This window comes from Aythya marila (genome assembly GCF_965140915.1).
Source record: "Aythya marila genome assembly, chromosome: 1".
Taxonomy (NCBI): Eukaryota; Metazoa; Chordata; class Aves; order Anseriformes; family Anatidae; genus Aythya; species Aythya marila.
The window spans coordinates 143,885,624-143,907,100 of NC_139042.1; the positions used below are offsets into that span (position 1 = coordinate 143,885,624).

At 43.7% G+C, this 21,477-nt stretch overlaps 1 protein-coding gene across 1 annotated transcript in view; it reads right to left on the reverse strand.

Annotated features, from left to right (window-relative positions):
- Window positions 1-3,462: 3,462 nt before the first annotated feature.
- The window catches only part of OVCH1 (ovochymase 1), a gene marked incomplete at both ends in the record, with an annotated part of 37,809 nt that continues 19,794 nt past the window's right edge, over window positions 3,463-21,477 (reverse strand). The window contains 12 exons of the mRNA XM_082751861.1: window positions 3,463-3,627; window positions 3,788-3,921; window positions 4,998-5,099; window positions 6,369-6,532; window positions 7,301-7,508; window positions 8,836-8,991; window positions 9,791-10,015; window positions 11,126-11,161; window positions 13,227-13,492; window positions 14,102-14,240; window positions 14,647-14,772; window positions 17,679-17,900. Of these exons, the coding sequence (XP_082607987.1) occupies window positions 3,463-3,627; window positions 3,788-3,921; window positions 4,998-5,099; window positions 6,369-6,532; window positions 7,301-7,508; window positions 8,836-8,991; window positions 9,791-10,015; window positions 11,126-11,161; window positions 13,227-13,492; window positions 14,102-14,240; window positions 14,647-14,772; window positions 17,679-17,900 (1,943 nt within the window). The remainder of the gene's footprint in view (window positions 3,628-3,787; window positions 3,922-4,997; window positions 5,100-6,368; window positions 6,533-7,300; window positions 7,509-8,835; window positions 8,992-9,790; window positions 10,016-11,125; window positions 11,162-13,226; window positions 13,493-14,101; window positions 14,241-14,646; window positions 14,773-17,678; window positions 17,901-21,477) is intronic.

A 21,477-nucleotide genomic window follows, 5' to 3' on the forward strand; every position in this document is an offset into this window, starting at 1 on the left:
CAGTCAGCTGCGTTCAAAGAGGTATGCCACAGCTAGTCAAACCAAAGGCAATTAAAAGTGTTGGCTGTCTTATGTCAAACTTTCAGCTTGTGCACTTTAATGAGAAAGGCAGCAATTATATAAATGGCTCTACTAAACACAGGGAGAGCAAGGAGTACAGCAAGCATGGATTCAATCCTGTGCGTCTTGAGAGGAAAAATAGCAGCTCATCCTTATTTGTGTGTGGGTGCACTCACTGTGTATCCAAAGAAAAACACACACACACAGAACTGGCTCTTGCAAGGAAACATATATGCTAAAACAGCTTCCAGACAGTTCAGAGGAAGGAAAAGCAGCATCTCGTCTACTTTTCTTCAAGGACATACAAACTCAAAAGCAGATCAGCAGTAAGTTTCAGCTATGTCAAATGTTGCAGATTCTTCCCAGAGGGCTTTCGGCCTGTATACAAATAAGGCATGCTACTTGGAGCATTAAAAGGAAGAAATCTGAGCCCCAACATTAAGCACAAGCTATTCTGAGAGAAAAGTAATCAAAACACTTTTTTCTTTTGAAAAAAAAAAAATAAAAAAAAAATAAAAAAAATTCATGCCCCTCATCTTAAACCAGCACTTACTGAAATGAAAAGAAAATGTTTATTCAATCAGCAGCTTGCAGTTTCATGATGAACTACTTCTAAGGGAAGAGAAAAAACACAAAGCAAGACCGGGAAGCAGCATAATATCTCTGTTGCAATTAAGCAGAATATGCCTTTTTGATAAGAGAATCAACTTCATTCAGTAACTGCTAATGGTCGAGCAATTCTAGAAACATCAGGCCATGTTGTGTTCATGGCTACTGAAGAAAACTAACAAGACTATTTGAGATTTCACAGTTCTGTTTCTTGTGCCATGAAAAATAGCTAGACATGCTTGAGTGCAATGCCAAGCAGGAGCCTTCCTTCCTTCTTCCTCTAAACCTTGAAATACAAGCCCCAGAGTCCAGAGAAAGCCAGGTTGGCATGAATTGCACTGATGGGCTGTTGGAGGAGAACTTGCCTTCTGATTTTGAACACCTGTGCTGGCAGCATAGTCAAAGCACACAAGTTACAGCTGGTGAGTACACTTATTTTGCCCTGTTTAAATGCAAAAAAGTCAGTGTAGAACTAGAGAAAAGAGCTTGCTAGGATCTATGCTTTCAGGAAATTATGCTGTCAGGAAATACTTGTCACTAATTATGCAATTCCACTTTCCCCACCCATGCATCCCTTTCTCTTTAGTATCTCTCTCCTTTCAAAAGGTGCAAGCACAAGAAATTCATGGTTCTGAAGCTCTCTTTTCCCCCATGAGTAAATTTACAAAATGAGAGTCAGACTTGCTTGTTGAAAGCTGGAGGGAAAACTTCGCTGTAGGCAGTGCTGTACCTCAGTGGACTGGAGACTCCCTCTTCTCTTACCAGATGCCTCTGCATCAAACAGATGGTCCATAAGGAAAGCAAGCAGCAGATCTTGAGGGACAGTGTAAACAGCAGATGCCCTACATGCTCATTTTAATTCTAGCTCCACGCTAGAAGCCCACATTTTATATAATAACACTTCCCTTACCAGGTCAGTAATTACCCCTCTTAGTAGTTGGCTGCCCACTTATAGATCAATAAAATAAAAAAAATAAATAAAATGAACATTGTCTTTTTTTTTTTTTCCAGCATTACCACAAGTTTTCCTAACACCTTCCTCCCAGGGAAATTTAAGCTACAGATTTCCCCCAAGGCAGACTGGGGGGATGGTTCCTGCTGCCTCCACGAGCGCACCCCAAAGGCTGGTCTCCGGCTGCAGCTCTGCCCAGCTCCCAGGGGCTGAGCAGCACCATGCCTGGGATGAGGCAGCACATCCTCAGTTTGGATGAGGAACAGTTACTGGCAGGTCAGGAGTCCTGGGAACAGTTTCCATTCTCTCTACCTGCCTGCCACCAAGAACAGTAGATGACTGACCCATCCTACCCTTGCATCTCTAAAGGTTTCAGTGAGCAGGTTGTTCACCCACTGCTGCACACACGTTCACAATACAAAGCCTCTGCAGTCTGCGACACAGCACTGAATTACAAGCCCTAAACTGCTCTATTTGCACAGCTGAAAATGCACTGGGGAAATCACATCTTTGAGCCAAAACCCACACCATAGTTACTATCATGGTGGCAGAGCAATTTATTTTTATTTATTTATTTTTTTAAAGTTAGTTATAACACAAGCCAGTCATCAGCAATGACAACCTGACAAATACTGCAATTTACAGCTCCACTAGTTCAGGGGAACTATTATTTCTGTAAAGATTGACTGATGCTTTCTGACTTCTGCTAGCATATCTGAGTTTTCCTTCCAAAAGTATCATGGGACAGGGACTGAAGAGAGAAGGGTTTCTTTAAAGCAACAGAGACAATATTTCTAAGTCAAAAGGTCATGTGCAACTTTTAATTTATTAAACTATTGTACTTGAATAGCATGAGGTATAAGAGTAGGCTGTAGTTCTTTAGCCATTTTGGCAGTAGGTGGTGGCCAAGGTTCCAGCCACGAGGTTGCTTTATCAGAAACACCTGCATTCATATTTTCATATTTAAGGAGACTAACATACAGCAGACTGGAACAGAGCATCCTATCCTCTGTTTAAAGGATAGATTTGTATGTCATGCACAATAGTGCTGAAACCAGAAGAGATTGATGGAGGCAATAGAAGTTTCCTGGCTTGTAATTCAGTGATATATGCTTGTAGGCTTTATTCACAAATACACTTCACTTCCAAGTCTAGTTTTTAAGCTACCAGCTAAAGAATTAGATAAGTCAGCCACCCCTCTTCCCTCCTCAAGAATTTAGTGTTTATCCAAAAGTATAGTTAAAGCCTTTCATTAAAAAAAGAAAAAAAGCACCCCAACTCCTCACAAATTGAATTGTGTCAGCATGGCCTTTCCAATATTAGACAAAGCTAAGAGCTTGTCACAGATCAAGCTCTCCAAAACTTGAAGGTATATTTACAATGGATGAGCCACCATACCAAATTCCAGATTGCTAAAAAGGAAGTGAAGTACCACTGTTGCTAAAGCAGTTCATCTTAGCTATCCATGCTATGGCAATGGCATTTTAGAAATGACTTACCTCTGGTAAATCAGGTTATCTGAGATGATCTGAGATGAGCAGGGGTTACCAATTTTGTTTTGACAGACGAGTACCAGCTGTGTGGAGGACTGGACATTAAGCATGCACCTAACCACTGAAGAAGCATACAGAGAGATGCGTAGGCAATGTAACTGAATTCTCAGAGCTATGGCATCGCAAGTTGTGCTGCAGTAGAAAGATTTCTAAAACTGAGCACTCAAGGCAGAGCTGTCAAACCAGAAGTTTACAGGAAGGTGACCTGAATCACAAATATTTACCCAATGTACTCTGCAAGCTCTTTATTGAGGAATAACAAATAAACTTGAACAGGCTTTGAGGTGTTCAGATTTTTTGGTTTGTGACTGATGAAATCCAGTCTCTGTAGGCAGAAACCTTGGTGTAGACTGTTGGTGACTCTGGATGGCAATCGTCACTGGCCCAGCTTGCAATACCAACCAGCTTATAATGCCCATGGGTCCCACAGACAAGTGGCCATCCAGAGTCCCCCTGAGAGAAGGAAAAGAGTAAGGAGAGAATGAAAGCATAGAGTTACCACCCATCAGCAGCATCATAAGCATTCAAAGCCAGTAAGTTCAGGGAGGGCATGGTGTTGAGCCCTGGCCTGGACACATACATCATAGCACTCCCACCCCCTTCAGTTACGTACCATGCAAAAAGCTGCCCCAGCAGATCTTGCACAGATGTTGGTCTCTTCAATATTTTGTCCCCAGTAGCTCACACAGGCCTCATAGGAGAGGAGGGAAACCTCCACTTGTTGTAGCCTGGAATCCTGTTCCTCCTCTGGAAAATGCAACAGCGTCAGGTTGACTACCTAGGTAGGAGTCATGCTGCACCAACTGCCCCAATACCACTCCTGGTATCCATTCAGAGCACTTTTGGGGACAGATCCCAGCTTGCAAGTAACATCACCCAATATCACACAGATTCTCATATGTTTCAGAAGAACATCTCTCTCTCCCCATATTCATCCAGACCCAGCTTGGCTTTTGCCATCAGTGCAGCTCAGAACCTGGCCTCCTGAAGCTGGTTGACATGAAGCTGGCATGGGGATCAAGCTCATCAGCCAGGAGCTGTAATAGGATGGCAGTCACTGGTGGGAAGCATGCATGGTACAGAAAACCTTACAGGCCCTATACCTCTCCCTTGTCTTCCACATGGGCCACCAGCAAACCAGAAAGGTTGGCCCAAGCCCCTAAGAGAGAGCAAAGCCAGCACACCACCAGGAACAAAATACTCTTGCAGGGCATGGATGAGCACACCTTCTGGCAGCACCTCCAAGTCCATCATCACCCTGCCAGCTTTCCCAGACTAACCTCCAGCCAGCTGGTAGCTTGCTTCCTTGCTGCTATCTGTGCTAGACTGTGGCTCAGGGCCAGTGGGACAGGATGCAGACAGGCTGCTTCGGCTGTGTTCACTCACATGTTCCCTGCATCTCCTGGTGGATAGGTCAATTGCTATTTGGAACCGGGGGGTGGCACAGCCCTTGTTCAGTCTGAAGATGGAGGAAGTAGTTTTTCCTCCCCTACCACCAAGCTATCCCCAAGGAGAAAGGAGATGCTGTCACTGGGAGGCATCGCAGGCCAGAAGCCCCAGGCATCAAGACACCATGGGAGTGATCTCATCTCCCATGAGTTCATTCCCCTTTGCTGAGCCTCCACCTTGGTTTTGCCTTTCCAGAAGTGGCTGCTTTCTGACAGAGAAGGCAGCCCAGCTCCTCTCTGGAAATCGTTTCACACACTGCAAGCAACATTTGGGGAAGGGATGGGGTGCAGATCATGCCTGGCACTGCCCCCAGTCAGCTGTTACTACCCTCAGCAGGCCATAGGTGCTCTCACACCAGACCAAGGCACACTTACCACCACCAGCTCCTCTCTCTCCCCATCCTGCTGTTAAGCATCTTGCATCAGGGCTTACTTCTTCCCTACTGCCTGCTAAGCAAGCCACTGCTGCAGAATCACCTGTGTTGGAAGGCAAGGTCTCCATCAGTGCCAGGAACAGCTCTCTTGCTCTTACCCCTGTCAGTCCCCTGCTTTTCTTGCCTCTTAACTCACTGCTTGGCTCCCCCTCCCCTCCTGTGATACACCACGAGACTGCAAAACAGATGAGGCAGGGCTTTAATAATGTATATGTTCCCTCGCTGTACGTGCTGAATGCCTGAGAGCGCTGTTTTAATGAGTCAGATCTGGCCTTCTCCAAGCACCACTATCTGAGGTCACAGCACAGTCAAACCGAGCATCTTTTGAAGGCAGCTTCTGGAAGGTGAGAAAGGAGACCCTCCAAAACAGCACAGAACCAGGACCTGGGGAAGAGGCTTTCCTCAAGCCAGTTTGCCCCAGGATCTCTCTCCCTGAGGGACAAAGCCCCATCATCAGTGCCCACAGGCAGTGCTTGGGGACTGTGGCATTTTGTGTGGATACAGTCACCATGTCATACAGAGATCCATGCACTTATTTAGCCTCCTTATTCAATGCCCTGGTTTTGTGCACCAGCTCTGTCTAGATCACATTCCCCCACTACTTAACGCTCTCCCCTTTTCTTTCCCCAGGTCCTGCCCCAAGCTACACATAATATTAACCAGAAAAATAACTTCTCTCAGCTCTACCCAAGTATCACACTTGGTCATATAAAACCTAACAAAATATTCCTCTAACAAGAATCTTCTAGGCATTTTAGGCAAAAGGCATAGGCAAAATATAAGCTTATTCTCCAAATTTCAGCCCCTATCTCAGGTACATTACTTTGCTACTGGCAGAAAGGTGAGTACCATTAGTGCTGTACATATAAATACGGGGGAGGAAGGGGAGGGCGCGTGGCACAGCTCCCCTGGGACATGCATGCTTCTTTTTGACTCATTAATTTTAATGGTCACAGTACAGCTGTGACAGGTTGGGAAACAGCTAGAACAGGAGACTAGCAAAGATCACCTAATCACACCTAGCCTACACTCACACCTTAAAGTCACAGGCAACTTTGCTTGGAGGAGCCTGCTTCAAAGCCTGCTGAAGACAGCAGAAGCATTCTTAATTCTCATGCTGTATTTCAGCCGGATAGGAAGCAATTCTCCCCAAAGGCTTGCTGCTCATTTTGCTCTTTGCATCCCTTCCTGAACAAGACAAATGCCCTCCCACCCACCTCCTCACACACACACAAAACACTGTGCCCCATGTCAGAGTCTTACTGTAACTATTAACCCCATCACAGCTGAGTGTACTGGGCCCAAGCAGTACCTGGCTTGATGGGTTCCTGCAGCTCCAGGAGTGCCAGGTCATTTGTGGAAGGGAAGCCACTGAAGTTATGGTGTGTGCGCACAGCTTTCACAAGCACAGGGCTGTTACTCTTCACATTTGGCAACACGTGTATTTTTCCCAGGACTACTTCATCCATTTGAACACTGAACAATGAAAAAGAAAAATCAAATATTTTCAGTCTAAGAAACTCCATAGCTCAACTGGAGGAGTCCAAAGTTCATGTGTAACATTTGCTGCCAGCTACACTCATGCTCCAAGACTTACAACTTTACATCACAGGGATTCTTTTGGAAGTCCCAGCTGAGGTACCGCTACTTTCTCTGCTGTACTGACAGAAGTTTGACTTCCATCTACAAAGCCTTGCTGCAGTTGCGATTAACACAGAGTCCAGAGGTGGATCAGTCGCTCACCTTCTCAGGAATCAGATCCCAACAGGGACAGAGCCTATATTAAGGCTACAGATCTGGGCTGTATAAATGCTTTGATGAAACATTCAAGACCAACACCACCACCACAGGTTTCTACATGTAACAAAGATGAAGGTTCATCAGTATCACGTGGCACCTCAGCCTAACTGGGGCTAGTAAATACATAGTGGGGGCCACAGGCATAATACAGGTGTCAGCAGTTTTGAGGGCAGATGTCAAGTTCTCCAAGGGCTGCGCATACAAATAAATTACCAGGTGCACACCAAAGCTCAATACTCTATCTCTACTGCCACCACTGTCTGTGCTAGCAACATGAAAGACAGGGAGATATAAGCTACTGGAGACCAGCTCAGGTTGCATGTAGACATGTGGAAAACAATAAGACCATATGTATTTGCCATGAGTGACAAGATAGATTAGAAATTGACCAGCTCTTCATGCTAATGAGCCTTTAGCACTCTTGGGTGAGAGGATGTTGCCCACCTGAAGTTGCAGCGTGCGGCTGTCAGGACCCATTTTTCATCAATCAGAATGCCTCCACAGAAGTGGTGACCTTCATACTGCAGACTGGCCAGCCAAGGCGAGGACAGCAGGGCTGCCTCGCTGCTTTCACACATCTTAGGCATCTCATGGGGCTCCCCCAGTTCTTCTGTACTTGTTGCAGGCCCCGGCACAGTGAATGGATCCATCTCTGGAAAAAAAACATTTCTCTGGAATTATTTCCTTGTTGGTGAATTGATGAGCTTCAACACCAAGCAAGCAGACTTGTTCTGGACAGCCATGTCCAAAGGTTCCACAACAGCCCTGTGGTAGGATTGAAGTGTCTATATTGGAGAGTTAGGAACACTTTGCTTCTCAAAAGAGAAGGTATCCATATATACTATATCAAAAAATAAAGACCCTAACTAATACCAGTTGAGCAAGGACTTGGCACCTTGAGACCTTAATACCTTGGCCAACATGCTGTGGGTAAGCAGTTCTTCACAGGTTTTTCGGGAAGTCACATTTTGCAGGTGAGAAGTATTTCCTGACTTTTTTTTTTTTAAAGTCAAAACTGTATTTATGAAGTGTTTCCTGTACAATAAATCTCCATTTTCCAAAATTAGTTCACTGAAGTGTTCCCAACTGACTCCAGTAACAGCAAATTAAACAGTGCATAAATAAGCTGAATCCCACCACCGCCAGCTTTCACTGATCACAAGAGGTGTTAGCATGAGAAAGGAAAGAAAACCAGAAACGAGTAGTATTTACTTTCTTCGGAAGTTGGTAGCACAGAGGATGAGTCTGGGAGAAAAAAATAACAGAACATGACCATTAAATACTTGCCATTGGCAGAGCTGATTTGGAGAAGCCTATACAGAGCTTTAAGGACTGAGGCACAACATTCCCCTTGTTTCACAGTGGGGCTCTGGATCATGCCATGGAAGCCAAACTTTTTTTTTTAAATACATATAACAGGCTCCCTTTATCCCTTTTCTTTGCCCCAGGAAAAGGCATAGCCCTCTAGTAAGACCAGTGAAGCTCTCAAGCAAACGTTAGCACAGATGGATTAAACTGTTTGGCTTTCTGTTTCTTGTTTACAGTGTCAGGTTCCAGACAGAGGTTATTAATTAATCAGGGATCAGTTACATGGTGAGACTAGTTGTTCTTTCCAATATACATCTACTTTAAACTAGTTGGGTTTTTTTGTTGGCTTTTTTCTTTTTCAGGAAACAGCCATTCCTTGGGAACATTTCTATATTTGTCTCAGTGACAGTGAGAACTGTGGAGATACAAGGACTACCACCTAACACAAAGCACTTGGAGTGAGCACCGAATTAACTTACTGCAGTTTTGGATACATGAGAACACAGAAGAATATCTTGACGCCACCAGGGCAATAGTTTTAGGCAAAGTACCTTTAGCAAAAAATCATTACTAATTTGCCTGTCTGTAACCCTCAGTACTACTTTAGCAACAGGACTTTTTTTTTGTGAAGCAGACATGGAAAGACCCAGAACATTACTTACATTGGCTACCATCTTCCAGGTTGCTTTGTGTTGGCTGCAGATACAGCTCTTCAAAAAGGATTTTGAAGCCTCTGTATCCCACAGATTCATCAGTTTTGAAGTGAAGGGTCAGGAAGCTGCTACTAGAAAACACACTAAAAGATTTTCTCTGGCCACATAAGCTAGCTGGGGGAAAGAAAAAAAAATACCGTAGTAAAGTGTCAAATTGTACTTGGCAACAACTACAGCCCCTACACTCATTTCCAGGGACATATCTTTAATCCAAAACCATTTGGTACTGGAATAGGTTAGTGATGTCAAGACAGCTCTGAGGTCTTGGGGTCTTTCAAGAGGTATGCCTCCAGTGGTCTATGCAACATCACTCCCTGCTCAAGCAGAACTGAAGCCTAGTGCAACAGCCAAATTGCTCCCATACTCTACATGAATGTGTATCTCATACTTCAGTGAGATTACTTCAGCAACCTGTTCCCTAAATATTTATGTATGTGGGAAGAGAAGGGGAGGAGACAGTGGGAGAACAAGAAAGGCACGAAGCCGTTTCAGTGAGCACTTCTGTATCCAAAAATCTTGATGCCCGTATGGCACAAGGCAGCTTTGGTACTCACAGCAGTACCTGCTCCAGCTTTGTTTCAGAGTAAGATAATTACCAAGATACAAAGAATTAAAGAAAAAAGGCTTTATACAAGGAACCAATGTAGTACCATCCCACATATCCATGACACTGAAAGTGGAAGTCAACAAGTACTGAACCCAGGCCACTTATACCTGGATGACAGAACTGCTCTTAATAGCTCTTGGTAAGCCTGATACCAACTTGACTCAACTATACAGGCTTCTACTTCAGATACCTGATCAGACAGTGCTGGCCCCTCTCTCTCTCACCTTACAAACGGATGGAACATAGTCACATTAAATAAAAGGGATCAGAAAAGTAAGGCAACAAATAAGGATGAGTTCAACCTACCCAGGAGTCTTGAAGAGAGATGAGGTCCATCATAAATACTCAGACAATCCCAAATGCAGTCCCTTGCATCCTCAGTTACAAAGTCTTTAATTATAGCCTTCAGTTTATTTCCTGAACTGGAATAAATTGTCCAAGTACAATTCAGCATATCAGGGTAAACGCCAGGGTAACTGGGAGATGTTATTTCAGTGGCTCCAACAGGAATTAGATCAAAGACTGGGCACTCTCCAGAAGAAAAGAAAATAAAGAAAAGAATCATATCACTTGCCCAAACCTGTTTCTGCATGGTATTTTTTTTAAGCATGCCTGTTGATATTGGAGAAAGCCAAGATTGTAATGCCAGGATGCAAGTTCTGTTGGCTGAAATTAGAGTTTGCATTGCTCCCAAGCACAAGTTCCACATGCAGTTTAAGCATGACTATTCAACCAGGAAAAGGGCGACAGACTTGAGTAAACAGACTTGAATTCTGAAGTGATCTAGAGGCCAGACATCAAGACCATACATACAAGATCACTCGGAGGAAGCTTTCCAAATGGGCCAAGTTCAAACTTAAACACTCACTAGCCACTCTAAGTCGCATGTTTCTCTTTCCTTGCATTTATAGTTGCCACTAAGCTGATCAAAATGAAGTAGTCTATGCTGTGGTTGTGTTAACATTTTAATTACATGTTTTTGTGGACAAGTCTGCATTGTTTTCAGGAGTTTCATAAATAAAACACTTCATATCCAATGTCTACCTACTGGCTAACATCGCACCACATTTTATTGTGGTGAAAGGGCAGAAGGCCACCAGGCTTCCTGGGCTGAGAAAAAATGCTGAACGTGGTAGAAACATGAAAAATATAGAAGCTTGATGAGGCTTTTAAGCTTTCACCTTGAGGGTCTCTATTAGCTCAACATCTAGGGATATGCTTCAGGCAGGCTGGCCAACTGAGCAGAAGTTAAGTGCTCATGCAGAGCAGGGAGACAGGTTCAAGCATCCCAGATCCAATATATTTGAGTTCATTGGAATTAGTGGAGGGTTTTTATTTTGTTATAATACTCTCCAGGTATCTGTTTCACCAAGCATGCATAGCAGCTCTGATACCAGGAACTGAACATAAATACAGTAAAAGAGGGATACACTGAAAGAACAGAAGACATTTAGTATTAACACAGCTAATGTTGCTTGTGACAGTCTCGTACTCATGTGTTCACACTTACTTATGACAGAGATTATTGCCTAAGCCAGAAATTCAGAACATACGTTAAGAGGTGGGGGCACTTTTTCTTTTAAATAAGCTTTTTCTTTCTTCCCTCTCACCAGCTTTGTAGAAAGTTAAAACCTGTCTTACCTTTGTCAGCATCTGTCGTGTTTCCAGGTTCCAGACCTAAAAGGAAAGCACTGCCTTACCAGAGGCACATGAATGCAGAGGATGTAGGGCCATGCTGGGGACAGGAGCCTGAGCCAAGAGCAACTCATAGCCAGGCTGCAGGGGAGTGGAAAAGGCACCTTCTGGTGTTTGGAGCTGGGGCCTGGAGTGCATGTTCAAAGCACGTGCACACGTGAAAGAAGGCAGCCAAGTCTCTGTTGATGGTGCTGTTAAGTCTGACAAAATTAATCTGAGAAATTTAGCTGCAATTTAGTTCTGAAGCCTGACACACTTGCACAATACACAGACAAAGATGTGCTTGTCTGCACAGCAATGAAGGCACAGGTAAGACAGAAGAAAGAGAAGGGGAAATGAGAATAGAAGTGGCACAGGCCACTAGGAACACAGAACTGTTTGCTTCTGTGAAGGCAAAAGATTTGAACTGGTATCTTTGATCTGAGATATCAAAGTAACTAATATGCTTAATGGTGCCAGGGCAGTGCTATTCAGAGAAAAATGTCTGCCTGTATCACCAGCTGTTCTCTGGTTTAAGAAGAGAAAGGTGAAAGTGTGACATAGGTTTCCTTCAGCCTTTAAGCTCAGAGCCCAATTAACTGGCTAACTTCCTGGGCATGCAGTAGAGGTGAGGCTTGGAGGGTACAGGGGCATCTGCAGTGCTTGACAGTGGTATTGCCTACAGAAGAGAGGTTATAGAAGTAGCAACAGAGTGTGAGGGAGTTAGGTAGGAGCAGAACAAAAAGGGTGAATGTCTAAGCTAGTAGCTCCTTTCTACAAGTTTATTGTGGGGAATGAGCACAGGAATTAGATTACTACTTACGCCTTTTATCATCAGCACTCAAAGATACTACTCAATCTTATTCTTAATGGTAACTTCTCTCCAGAATAAATAGATCTGACATACTAAATACTTAAGATATTACTTAACATCCTCAAAAAAAAAAAAAAAGACACCACGCACCTAAGTAGCAATGAATATTTTTGTTCTAACACTGTGTTTCCACCTTTCTCCTCCACATTCTCCTCCCTGCCTTCTTTTTAGTAGGAACCTTACTTTCAGCTTTAGTTCATCCTACCCCAAAACTGCAATAGACTTACTCTGCTCAGGAAATATCATCTGGTAAGCCAAGAGAAAGCCTTTCAGAGCTGCCTCAGCCCTGGAAGTGAAGGTCACTGTCATCACCGAGCCTCGGGATTTTACAGGGTAGATTGAAGCATCACCACAGAAGTTTCCTGCAAAATAGGCCAGATTGAGACAAAAGCCTTTTTCTTGACTTCTATAAGGCAAAATCTCCCAGAAACATGCTGTTGGAAAAGGTTTCCCTTTCTAAGAGGGGAAACAAGCAGTAACAAACTCCTGATGCTATTCAGGTTTGAATTCACACACTGGACTATAGCATAAGTCCAGAATATAGCTCTCTATACTTGAAACCAGAATGGGGACATTTACAAGGAAATGGTTGAAGATGCCCAGTTATAACTACTACAGACCACTAGGAGCAAGTACCAACTACCAAGACTACTCTGGTCAGAAGAAATCCCTCTCTGACAGGCAGACCAGGCTCTTGTGCCAGACACTATGTCATATCCACAAGACCTCAGGGCATCTACACTCCCTGGAGAATAAGTCACTTTGTGTTTCACATAATCAAGGCACTGAGAAGCCTCGTATCCCTAAATATATGAGTAGTTTATGTTTCCAGCCTATGCTTTCTCCTCCAGATGCTGACTCCACTTCCCCAGCAATACCCTAACAAAGCTGATAGCCCCTCAGTCAGGGCAGGCAGGTACCTCCCCTCACTCAGCATGGCAGTAGGAAAAGTTTCCCTTTTCCTGGCCCCATCACTTTGACCTGCTGCCTCATTGGCACACAGTTGCAGACATACACAGCAAGTTGCCACGCTGCATGTTCAAGCCTGGGAAAAGCAACCCAGACAGACCCGCATTGTTCTGAGGCACAGCAATGCCATGATTAAGACCTCACATCCAATACATTTGATTGCAACAGCATTCCTAAGAAGGGAAAGATACTGAGCTAGCTGAAGTAGCTCCAAGTATTATCAGAAATCCCTCCTGGAGCATGGAAGTACGCCATGTAAAAAAAAAAAAAAAATCCCCATCCGTCTGCTACAAAACTTAGAACAGCTCCGCTGTTTCTCCCACCCCAGCATTAAGGTAAGCACTTTCTCACCTAGTAACTCTTTGGTTAGTCCAAATCCTTCATACACCATCAGTTGGCCATGACAATTAGACAGATTTCTTTCAGTCCAGAAGTCCAGGACTTCAAGCCTAATAATGGATTTTAATGGGGCTATAATTCTCCAGTGGCAGCTGCTGCACAAAGCAAAAGAACAAAGTCACAATGCTGGCATATCTTACAATTGGCTCTTTTTTCCTAGGGATAGCTATCAAAATGTGAGCCAAGGCAAAAAGGGATTGTAATGCCCATGTAAAGGAAGAAGTCAAAGATGAGATACTGGTCCAAATCTATTTCAGGCATATTATTCATTACTTCTGAAGTTAAATTTTTTTGAACAGTTCAGAAGTCTGTGCTATTGCCTTGTGAATGGAAAGTTCTCTCTTATCCTACCCAAGCACAATAAGGGAGAAAGAAAAGGAAAACAGATGAAAGTTCCAAAAGGTTTTTAGCAACACAGTTAAGCATTGCCATTTTTAAGCCCTCAGTTGTGCCATGTTCAGGAGCCTGACGTACTTTATGATGAGAGCTTTGTCCACATGCATCAGATTTTGTCTGATGTTTGCTGGAGTGAAGGTACGGGTGTGCCCTCTCCCCCTCCAATTTTCCTGACTACTTTTGAGGTACTTGCCCAGTTATTTTTCTAACAGGAGCTGTAATACCTATAGATTCATTAAAAGCCATCTCATATTTGCAGGTTTTAACGTGGGAGTTCCGAGAACCAGAAGAACTCAGGTGCTCACCTGGTGGCGTTTGTGTATCTCATGGGGTACCCTGGTGATTGGATCTTCCCTTCCCTATCTGTAAGGATGGCATCCTTGCATCGTGACAGCTCTGAGCTTATCTTCTTGGGACTTTCCTGGATATTTCCAGGTTTTTGTCCTAGATGGAGTAAGAATGCAAAGCATGAAATTCAGGTTTATTATTAAATAGACTTTCACCATGGACTATGACAATTCCTGTATGACATGACATGTCCAATTAGAGGATGAACCAGTTTTGAGAACTACTACATTCCTATACCACTAGGCCAGACCTTGTTCATCATAATACTGTAAAAGTTAAGTTAATTTTAGCCATGTTTCAAGCTTCAGCATTTCGCAGTCAGTTGTACCCAGGCTAGAGCTTAGGAGGGCTCTCTTTTATGCATACTTGGAGAACATCTATATGGAAAGTCTCCATAAACTCCATAAGGGCGTCTTGTAAACAAGCTCATTCTTGAAGTTTCAGTCTAACAGCTCAGTTCATCATCTTTAGAGGGAAAAGCAGCTGTACTTCTTGACTGTACCTTGGACCGTGAGCATCAAGTACTCGATGCTGAAAGCAGCGGGGCTGACAGAGCGGAATGCCACCTTCACCATGGGCCCAGGGCTCCAAAGGATCACAGGAGAAATCAGGGTACCACACAACACAGCTAGAAGCAAATCCAAGCACAACACCTTTGTAAGAAGGGACATTTTAGAAACATCTCTCATATAAGTAAAATTCATAGTCTGTGGAAAGGCAGAAAAGTGGGGAACTACTCATGTTTCAGAGATACTCAATGCAAGCAAAGGCAGAGAGACTCCAGCTCCTGCCCTTCAAGAGACGCCCCACAGCTGGCCAACGGGGACTTGCTCAGTTCATTGAACATTATTGGCTGTCAGAAGTCTATCTACAAGGCTAGACATTTTGTTTGCTGTAACCATCCTGAAAGATTGCTAAACTACTTAATGGTTCATTCTTACATTTAAACTGAGAATGAGATGGGACAGGAAACTGGCATTATTCCACCTCCACTGATAGACACTTTCAGTTGTTAAGCACGCTAAACTATTCTGGGGTTGTTTTTGGCTCTCTGAATTTCCCAGCCTCTTTCTTCACCGTCATACCAGAATTCTAACTCACATCAACATTAAAGCCCAAGTCTATGTTTTAGGTTCCTCAGAAAAAGAGATTTGGTTTAGAGACAGGCACCCACTGACTTCTGTTGCTCACTAGCTCTAGAGAAGGAGTGAAGAAAAAAAGATGCTGTTTCAATATGTTGGCATATAAATAGGCATAGAAATCTAGTTTAATATACCCAACCTTGAAAAACTGCCAGCCATAACAAAATACTATTACATAGCAGCGAGTCTGTATGCTGGAGGATGCTCTAGGGAACTATCTATTAGACTCCTATTAAGGGAAAAGTTTGACTGATGGCCCCATTTCTGATAGTATTTTCCTCTGTCCTGCATATAAATAATTATGATAGTTAAACTGTTATTCTCAGCTGTAACAGACACACTTGATTTTTTTTGTGTGCGCTTTTATAAATAAGTTCTTGGAGGAAAACAGCTGTGGAACGCTCCAAGAGCTCCTTAGCACATCTTCTTTCCTGTTCTTTCCCTTCCACCTCAGAGTTAAAGGACATGCTACATTTCAGCCTTGTTTTTAATCAATGCTGTGACATAAGAGGACAAGAGACTACACAGAATAGCTATTATCTAAAAACTTTCTCCAGAGGCATTACTTAATTTTGGAAATATTTGGAGAACATAAGTTCCATGCCCTGGAAGTCACCCAAAGGGCTCCCTAAGGTTGACGGTGGATTTCTCCACCACTCTTCAACTGAATGCTAGTGTGGATGCCTGCCCAGGAGAAATCCTTCTGTATAATTACTTTATAATGTCTACAATATATAAACTTAATTTATAATGAAAGCCAGAATAAAGCAAGGGGAGGAGTGGAGATGGAGGGGAAGAAAAACTCATTGAAGAGCTAGGAGAAGGAACATCTTCTCAGGTCAGCACACCCAATATAAACTCTGCAAGATCTAACCTTCGTGAATTTCCCCCCAACGTTTGTTTCTAATTATCTCCCCCTTCACATTTACTTTTTGGTCCAACAACTTCTAACTAATACTCCGTATGTTGCAATAATTACTAACCTTTCTAAGTCCTTTACAGCAGCCTATGAAGCCAGTACCTTTCTTCTGCATCACCTTTTTCAGCTTGAGTCTGCTGAGTCTCTCCCAGTGCACAGCCAGACCAACCCCTGGAACCTGTCATGCTCCTCTGTGCTTATACATCCTTTTTGGAATGACTCTGCGATGGTGGGGGAGAAGGAGTAAACCAACTCCCCATATTAAGAAAAATGAAATTGGATTCTCAGGTTTATATAGCAGCAGCATTTTTACTTTTCTATCCTTTCAGACAGGGGTATCTTGGTTGGCATTTCTCACGGCTAAGAATGTAGAACAGCGACGATTTTTGAATGATAATAGCTAAATAAAGCCCATAATTTGTGTACATGAGTGCAGAGGCATGGATCTCCTCCCTTCTCTCCTAAGACTTCACCACAGTGAAGGCAGGGATTGAATTTCTTTATGTGTATACACAACTGTTTATATATTACACAGCTTGTACTGCAGACAAAGCTAGTATTGGAGGTATTATTTCAAACAGATGTAAGAGCAAGCCCTACATTTCATCTCTTCCACTTTTCCCCCCTCCTCCTCCTATTCCCCTACTCTGCACACAGAGCCTTTGAAACAGGAAACAAAAAGCATTCCCTCCACACATTTTGAAAGGGCCCAGCTCACTGGAGTTACACTGATGTGCTCCTGCTCCCTGCCACACTGAACAGCATACGGTACAAATGCAAACCACACATACAGACATTCTGGCCTCCAGAAGTGTAAACTTTCTGGTAAGCAGCATTAAAGCTCTCACTTTCATCTTTATTTTCTTATTTTCATTCTGTGGTTTGTCTTTATGTAGACTAGCATCCTAGTGAACAGACTGTACCTCAGCAGGGTCAAAGCAAGGAAGACCACAGCCCTCCGCATGAAAAATAGCATGTTTTCTGGTTCAAGGAAGAGCCACATCCCTGTTCCCCAGGCCCTAAAGCTTCAGAGTGATTCATTCCCTCTCCAAGATGCATACAACACATACTGTCATCACATTTCATTATGTCAGAGATTTTGGGGAGTATGGAGAAAAGGGGATTGACTTTGAATAAGGAGCTGCCACTATCACAGGAGTCATAAGTCACTTACATGGACAAGAGTTTTCTATACCAATTTACTGAAATATCTGAAATATCACAGCTTGTTGCTATCTAGTCTGTTTTATCACTCTCTAGTGGACTCATAGGGCCGCTCTTCTACTGGGTCAATGCAGCACACATACGGGGATTAAGGGCTTCAGCCAAGTTTACAACCCTGGGTCTTAAATTTAATGAAGTCTGCCACACATCAGAGCCATGCAGTTGGATATGGAAACCCTTTCTGAAAATGTCCCAAGTGAAAGTGAGAAATTTCTAGTACCAAGCATCCTTAGTTGTATCACTTGTTACCTATCTCTTTTCTTCCTCCTTGGCTCTCTTCGTAAATCCCAAGAAACTCCTCTTGGCAGTTCGGTGATGTTCTTATTGACAGATGCTTTACCATAATCTTTGCCATGCCCTTCGGAGACACACGGAGTATCCAAGAGCACTCTGGGCTTCCCATATACCCTGACGAGGACGGAGCAGAGATAAACCCCCAGGGCTCTTCTAGCTCCACTTCTGACACACATTCTGTGGATAAATACACACTTCAGTGATAAAAGCATCAAGAAGAGACCGTAAAAGCTTTATATAAAACCTGCCAGTTCTGCCCATGAACAAAAATAACCTAGCAGGTCAATAAAAGTAGTGGAAAATGGTTTTCTAGTGTGTGTACATGCATACACACATTTTTAACCCATTCTTTCTCTCTCTACCTCCACAGGTATTACTAGATTTGTTGGAAATCTGAATATTCTGATATCTCTGGCAAAAGCACAGCTACTACAGTCACTGGAAGGACACAAATATATATACATAGGGTTAAGGTGTTGTGTTTTGTTTTTTTTTTAACCTGATCCCTTCATTTTGCATAAATAGTGTTCCTATCAGTAAGAAATATATATTTCTTTAAACTCTAGCATGCAGACCAGTTCAATCCTGTAGGATCTTTGAAAGTGCATAGGATTAAAGTAGGCCTCTGAGGCTAAGGCAACAGGACAAGTCATCAGACACAAAGTAGGCAAAGGGGCAAGATATCAGGTTGTAGAGGAAAGAAGACCAGCTTGAAGATTACTTTTGAGCTGTGCTATAAATCAATGCCTGAAAACAAACACATACCAGGTTGGCCAGGTCCCCATGCTAAGAAGCCTATCAAGCTCAAATGTTCACTCAGTGTTAAGGAAGAAAAGAAATTACATAATTATTTATTCTTCCTTGACCTTGCAACCAGCCTTTGACAAGAGTTACGAAATATTATGCTTTTGTCTGTTCATTCTCTAGTTCTCCAGAAACAGTAGGAGAGTGCTTAGCCTGCAGCTACAAGCATGCACAGTGCAGTCAGACTCAACACTTGTTAAATAAGAGACCAATCCAACAGGGAAATATTTGGAAGCATCTGAGTAGTTATAAGAGCAGGAGGAGAGAAAACAAGATCACTAATGAGAACTGTACATCCCTTTAGTACAAGTATAATAGGGTTGTTTGCCTCCCAAGGCGGCAATTTTTCAAGTCAGACCCTCTGTAGAACAGCTTTAATTCTGTTTAAGCACGATTCCTCCTACACCGTCATTTATGAGCTCTCTGCTAAGACGGGATGCTGACACCACACCGTGTCTCTGCGTACCTGCATGGGGTGCTGAGAGCACCGAGGGGGAGGAGGAAGAGCTGAGCCCCTGGGTTGCAAAGCAACGAGTTAATCACACAGCTTTGTGCAAGGGTAAGGCAAGGGCTCCTGCCTGCATGCAGCACTGCTGGAGGATGTGGGCCCTGTGCTGGCAGCGGGGACTGCAGGGAACTGCAGCCATCTGGAAGGAGGGTAAAGCCCATGGGGCTGAGACACAGGAGCTTGTCTCTATGCACATTTTAAAAATCATTTTTGCAATCGTGGTGAGCCCCAGATTCAGGTCATTGTGGCACGATGCACCTGCCACTGTTTGAGCTCAGCCAGTAGTGAGCAGCTCAGCTGAGATAAGCCTCCTCCAGTGCAGAGGAGAGCCTCGTGTGCATTTCCAGCTCCATCTAGCCAGTGCTGGAGCTGCAGGGCTAGTGCAAGGAAAGTTTTCCCACCTCCTGCAGCTTATCACTGCGGGAACCTATTTTTATCTCAGTGGTGTGAGGTTTTGCAGCACCACCAAGGATGCCAATGAGAAGAGGAAAGCACACAATGCATGCCAACACCCTGGCTACATCACAAGTCCTCAAGTAGAGGTGCTGGTTGCACATCCCCTCCTCAACACTTATTTGTTGCCAGAGCCAGTGTCACCCAGAAACTTGAGAATGCCTCAGCATCATTCCTCCTCCAACACTATCACAGTATCAGATGTAGAGAAACTTTTAAATGCTTTATCAGTGGGGGAAGGCACATCAGTAGGACAGGGCTGTTTGCTGTGCTTTAAAAGCAACAAGCTGACAGCTCCTCGCCCAGGATCAGGGCTCTGGTGTTGCTAGGTACATGCACAAGAGATCAAATAATTGTCCCTACCGTGAGAAACTCAGTCTAGAATACAGAAGATGTGTCTTAGGAGACTCACTTGTTACCCAGCTCCACCCAGAGCTGCTCCCCAAACTGAACCAGCTCCACTACCATCTGCAGACCACATGCTGCAGCCTCCTGCACACAGCAGCTCCACACAGCTGTGCAGTTACCCTGTGCTGATGCCTCTTCCCGTAGCTCTGCAGGCAATTTCACCGGCTGCTCCTGCACAAAGGTTCCAGGTACAGCTTCAGTTCCCCATGGCGTGCTCTGTGCAGCATCTGAGGAGAAGCACAGTGCACTTCATTTAATACAAAACTCAGTAATAGTTATCATGGCCAAGCACTTCACACAACATGCAATCATGCCTGTATGAAAGTCAAGTAAAGGAGCCAGTGGTCAGCATCTGGCTCAAAAAGCCCTCAGGGTTTTGAACCTTTCATATGAAACCACGTGAAAAAGCTGAATGCAATACTAGAGCCTCCACCTCTAGGAAAAATTTACAGCTATGGAGCTGAGCAATTCCTCTGCATAAGCTACCTGACCTCCAGTAAATCCACAGAAGCCATTACAGCCTATGGAGTGCCAGGGTCAGCAGCCAGTTGCATCAGATCCAGGGGTATGGAAGATCTCCAGCCAGCTCCAAGCTTACCTGTGGGGATGCTCTGGCTACCATACAAGTGATAACTTGCTTCATTAACTGGTTTTAGCTAGGAAGAAAGTTCTCCCTCAATCAGCACCTGTACTAACATTTCTCCTAGGTCTACACGGGACTATGAATGGCACCATGAGGGAGAAAGACAGACAGATGCAGCACAAAGCAGCGGAGTCCAAGTGCTCATCTGACTCCAGAATGGAGCATTATACACACTGTGCTCTTTTCTCCAACATATACTTTAATTTCCTGCTCATAACTACAGCACACTATTCATGCTACAAGAAAAAAAAAAAAAAAAGTATTGTTAGCAGAAGTCTTCCATTTTCTCCTGGCTGCAATATAATAAAATATAGGCTGGGTAGAAACAAAAACTCTGTCCAGGATTAGCTCTTTCCCAAGAAAGGTTGTGGGACAATCCCAAATATTCACTAAATGGAGAATTACATTCTTGGCTGTACATGTGTGCAGGCAGGGAAGGAGGAGGGATAAAGCCTTGGAAGACAAATGTTTTACATCAGCAGTTTCCCAGCGCAGCTACTTTGAGCCAAAGGCCAAAGTGAAACATTTCTCTAGAATGACAAATCAGTTTATTTAACATGGAAAAAGAGAGACTTGAAGCTATCTGGTGGCTCTTTGAAGTCTCTTGAATCACATTAGATATCTTGAAGGAGGGGATTTCTCTGTTCACCAATGAAGCTATGAAGCCATGTTCACCTTGGCCTGAGGAACCTCAGCAGGAAAGAAACTTCTGGGAAAGAGGAGCAGAGAGGGCTGGTGCAGGGAAGCAGTATGACATTGATGGGTTCACATGAAGTACTTCATATGGTTTTGCTCCCCTCGTTTCTATGATGAGCACCCTCAGTTTAATAACAGGGACCTCTGTCCTTGTAAGAGACCCATCACTTTAGTTATATCAGTCCTTATTCACTAGTACATAAGGTAAGTTATTTTCCCTTGTACTTTTTTTGGAGAAATTT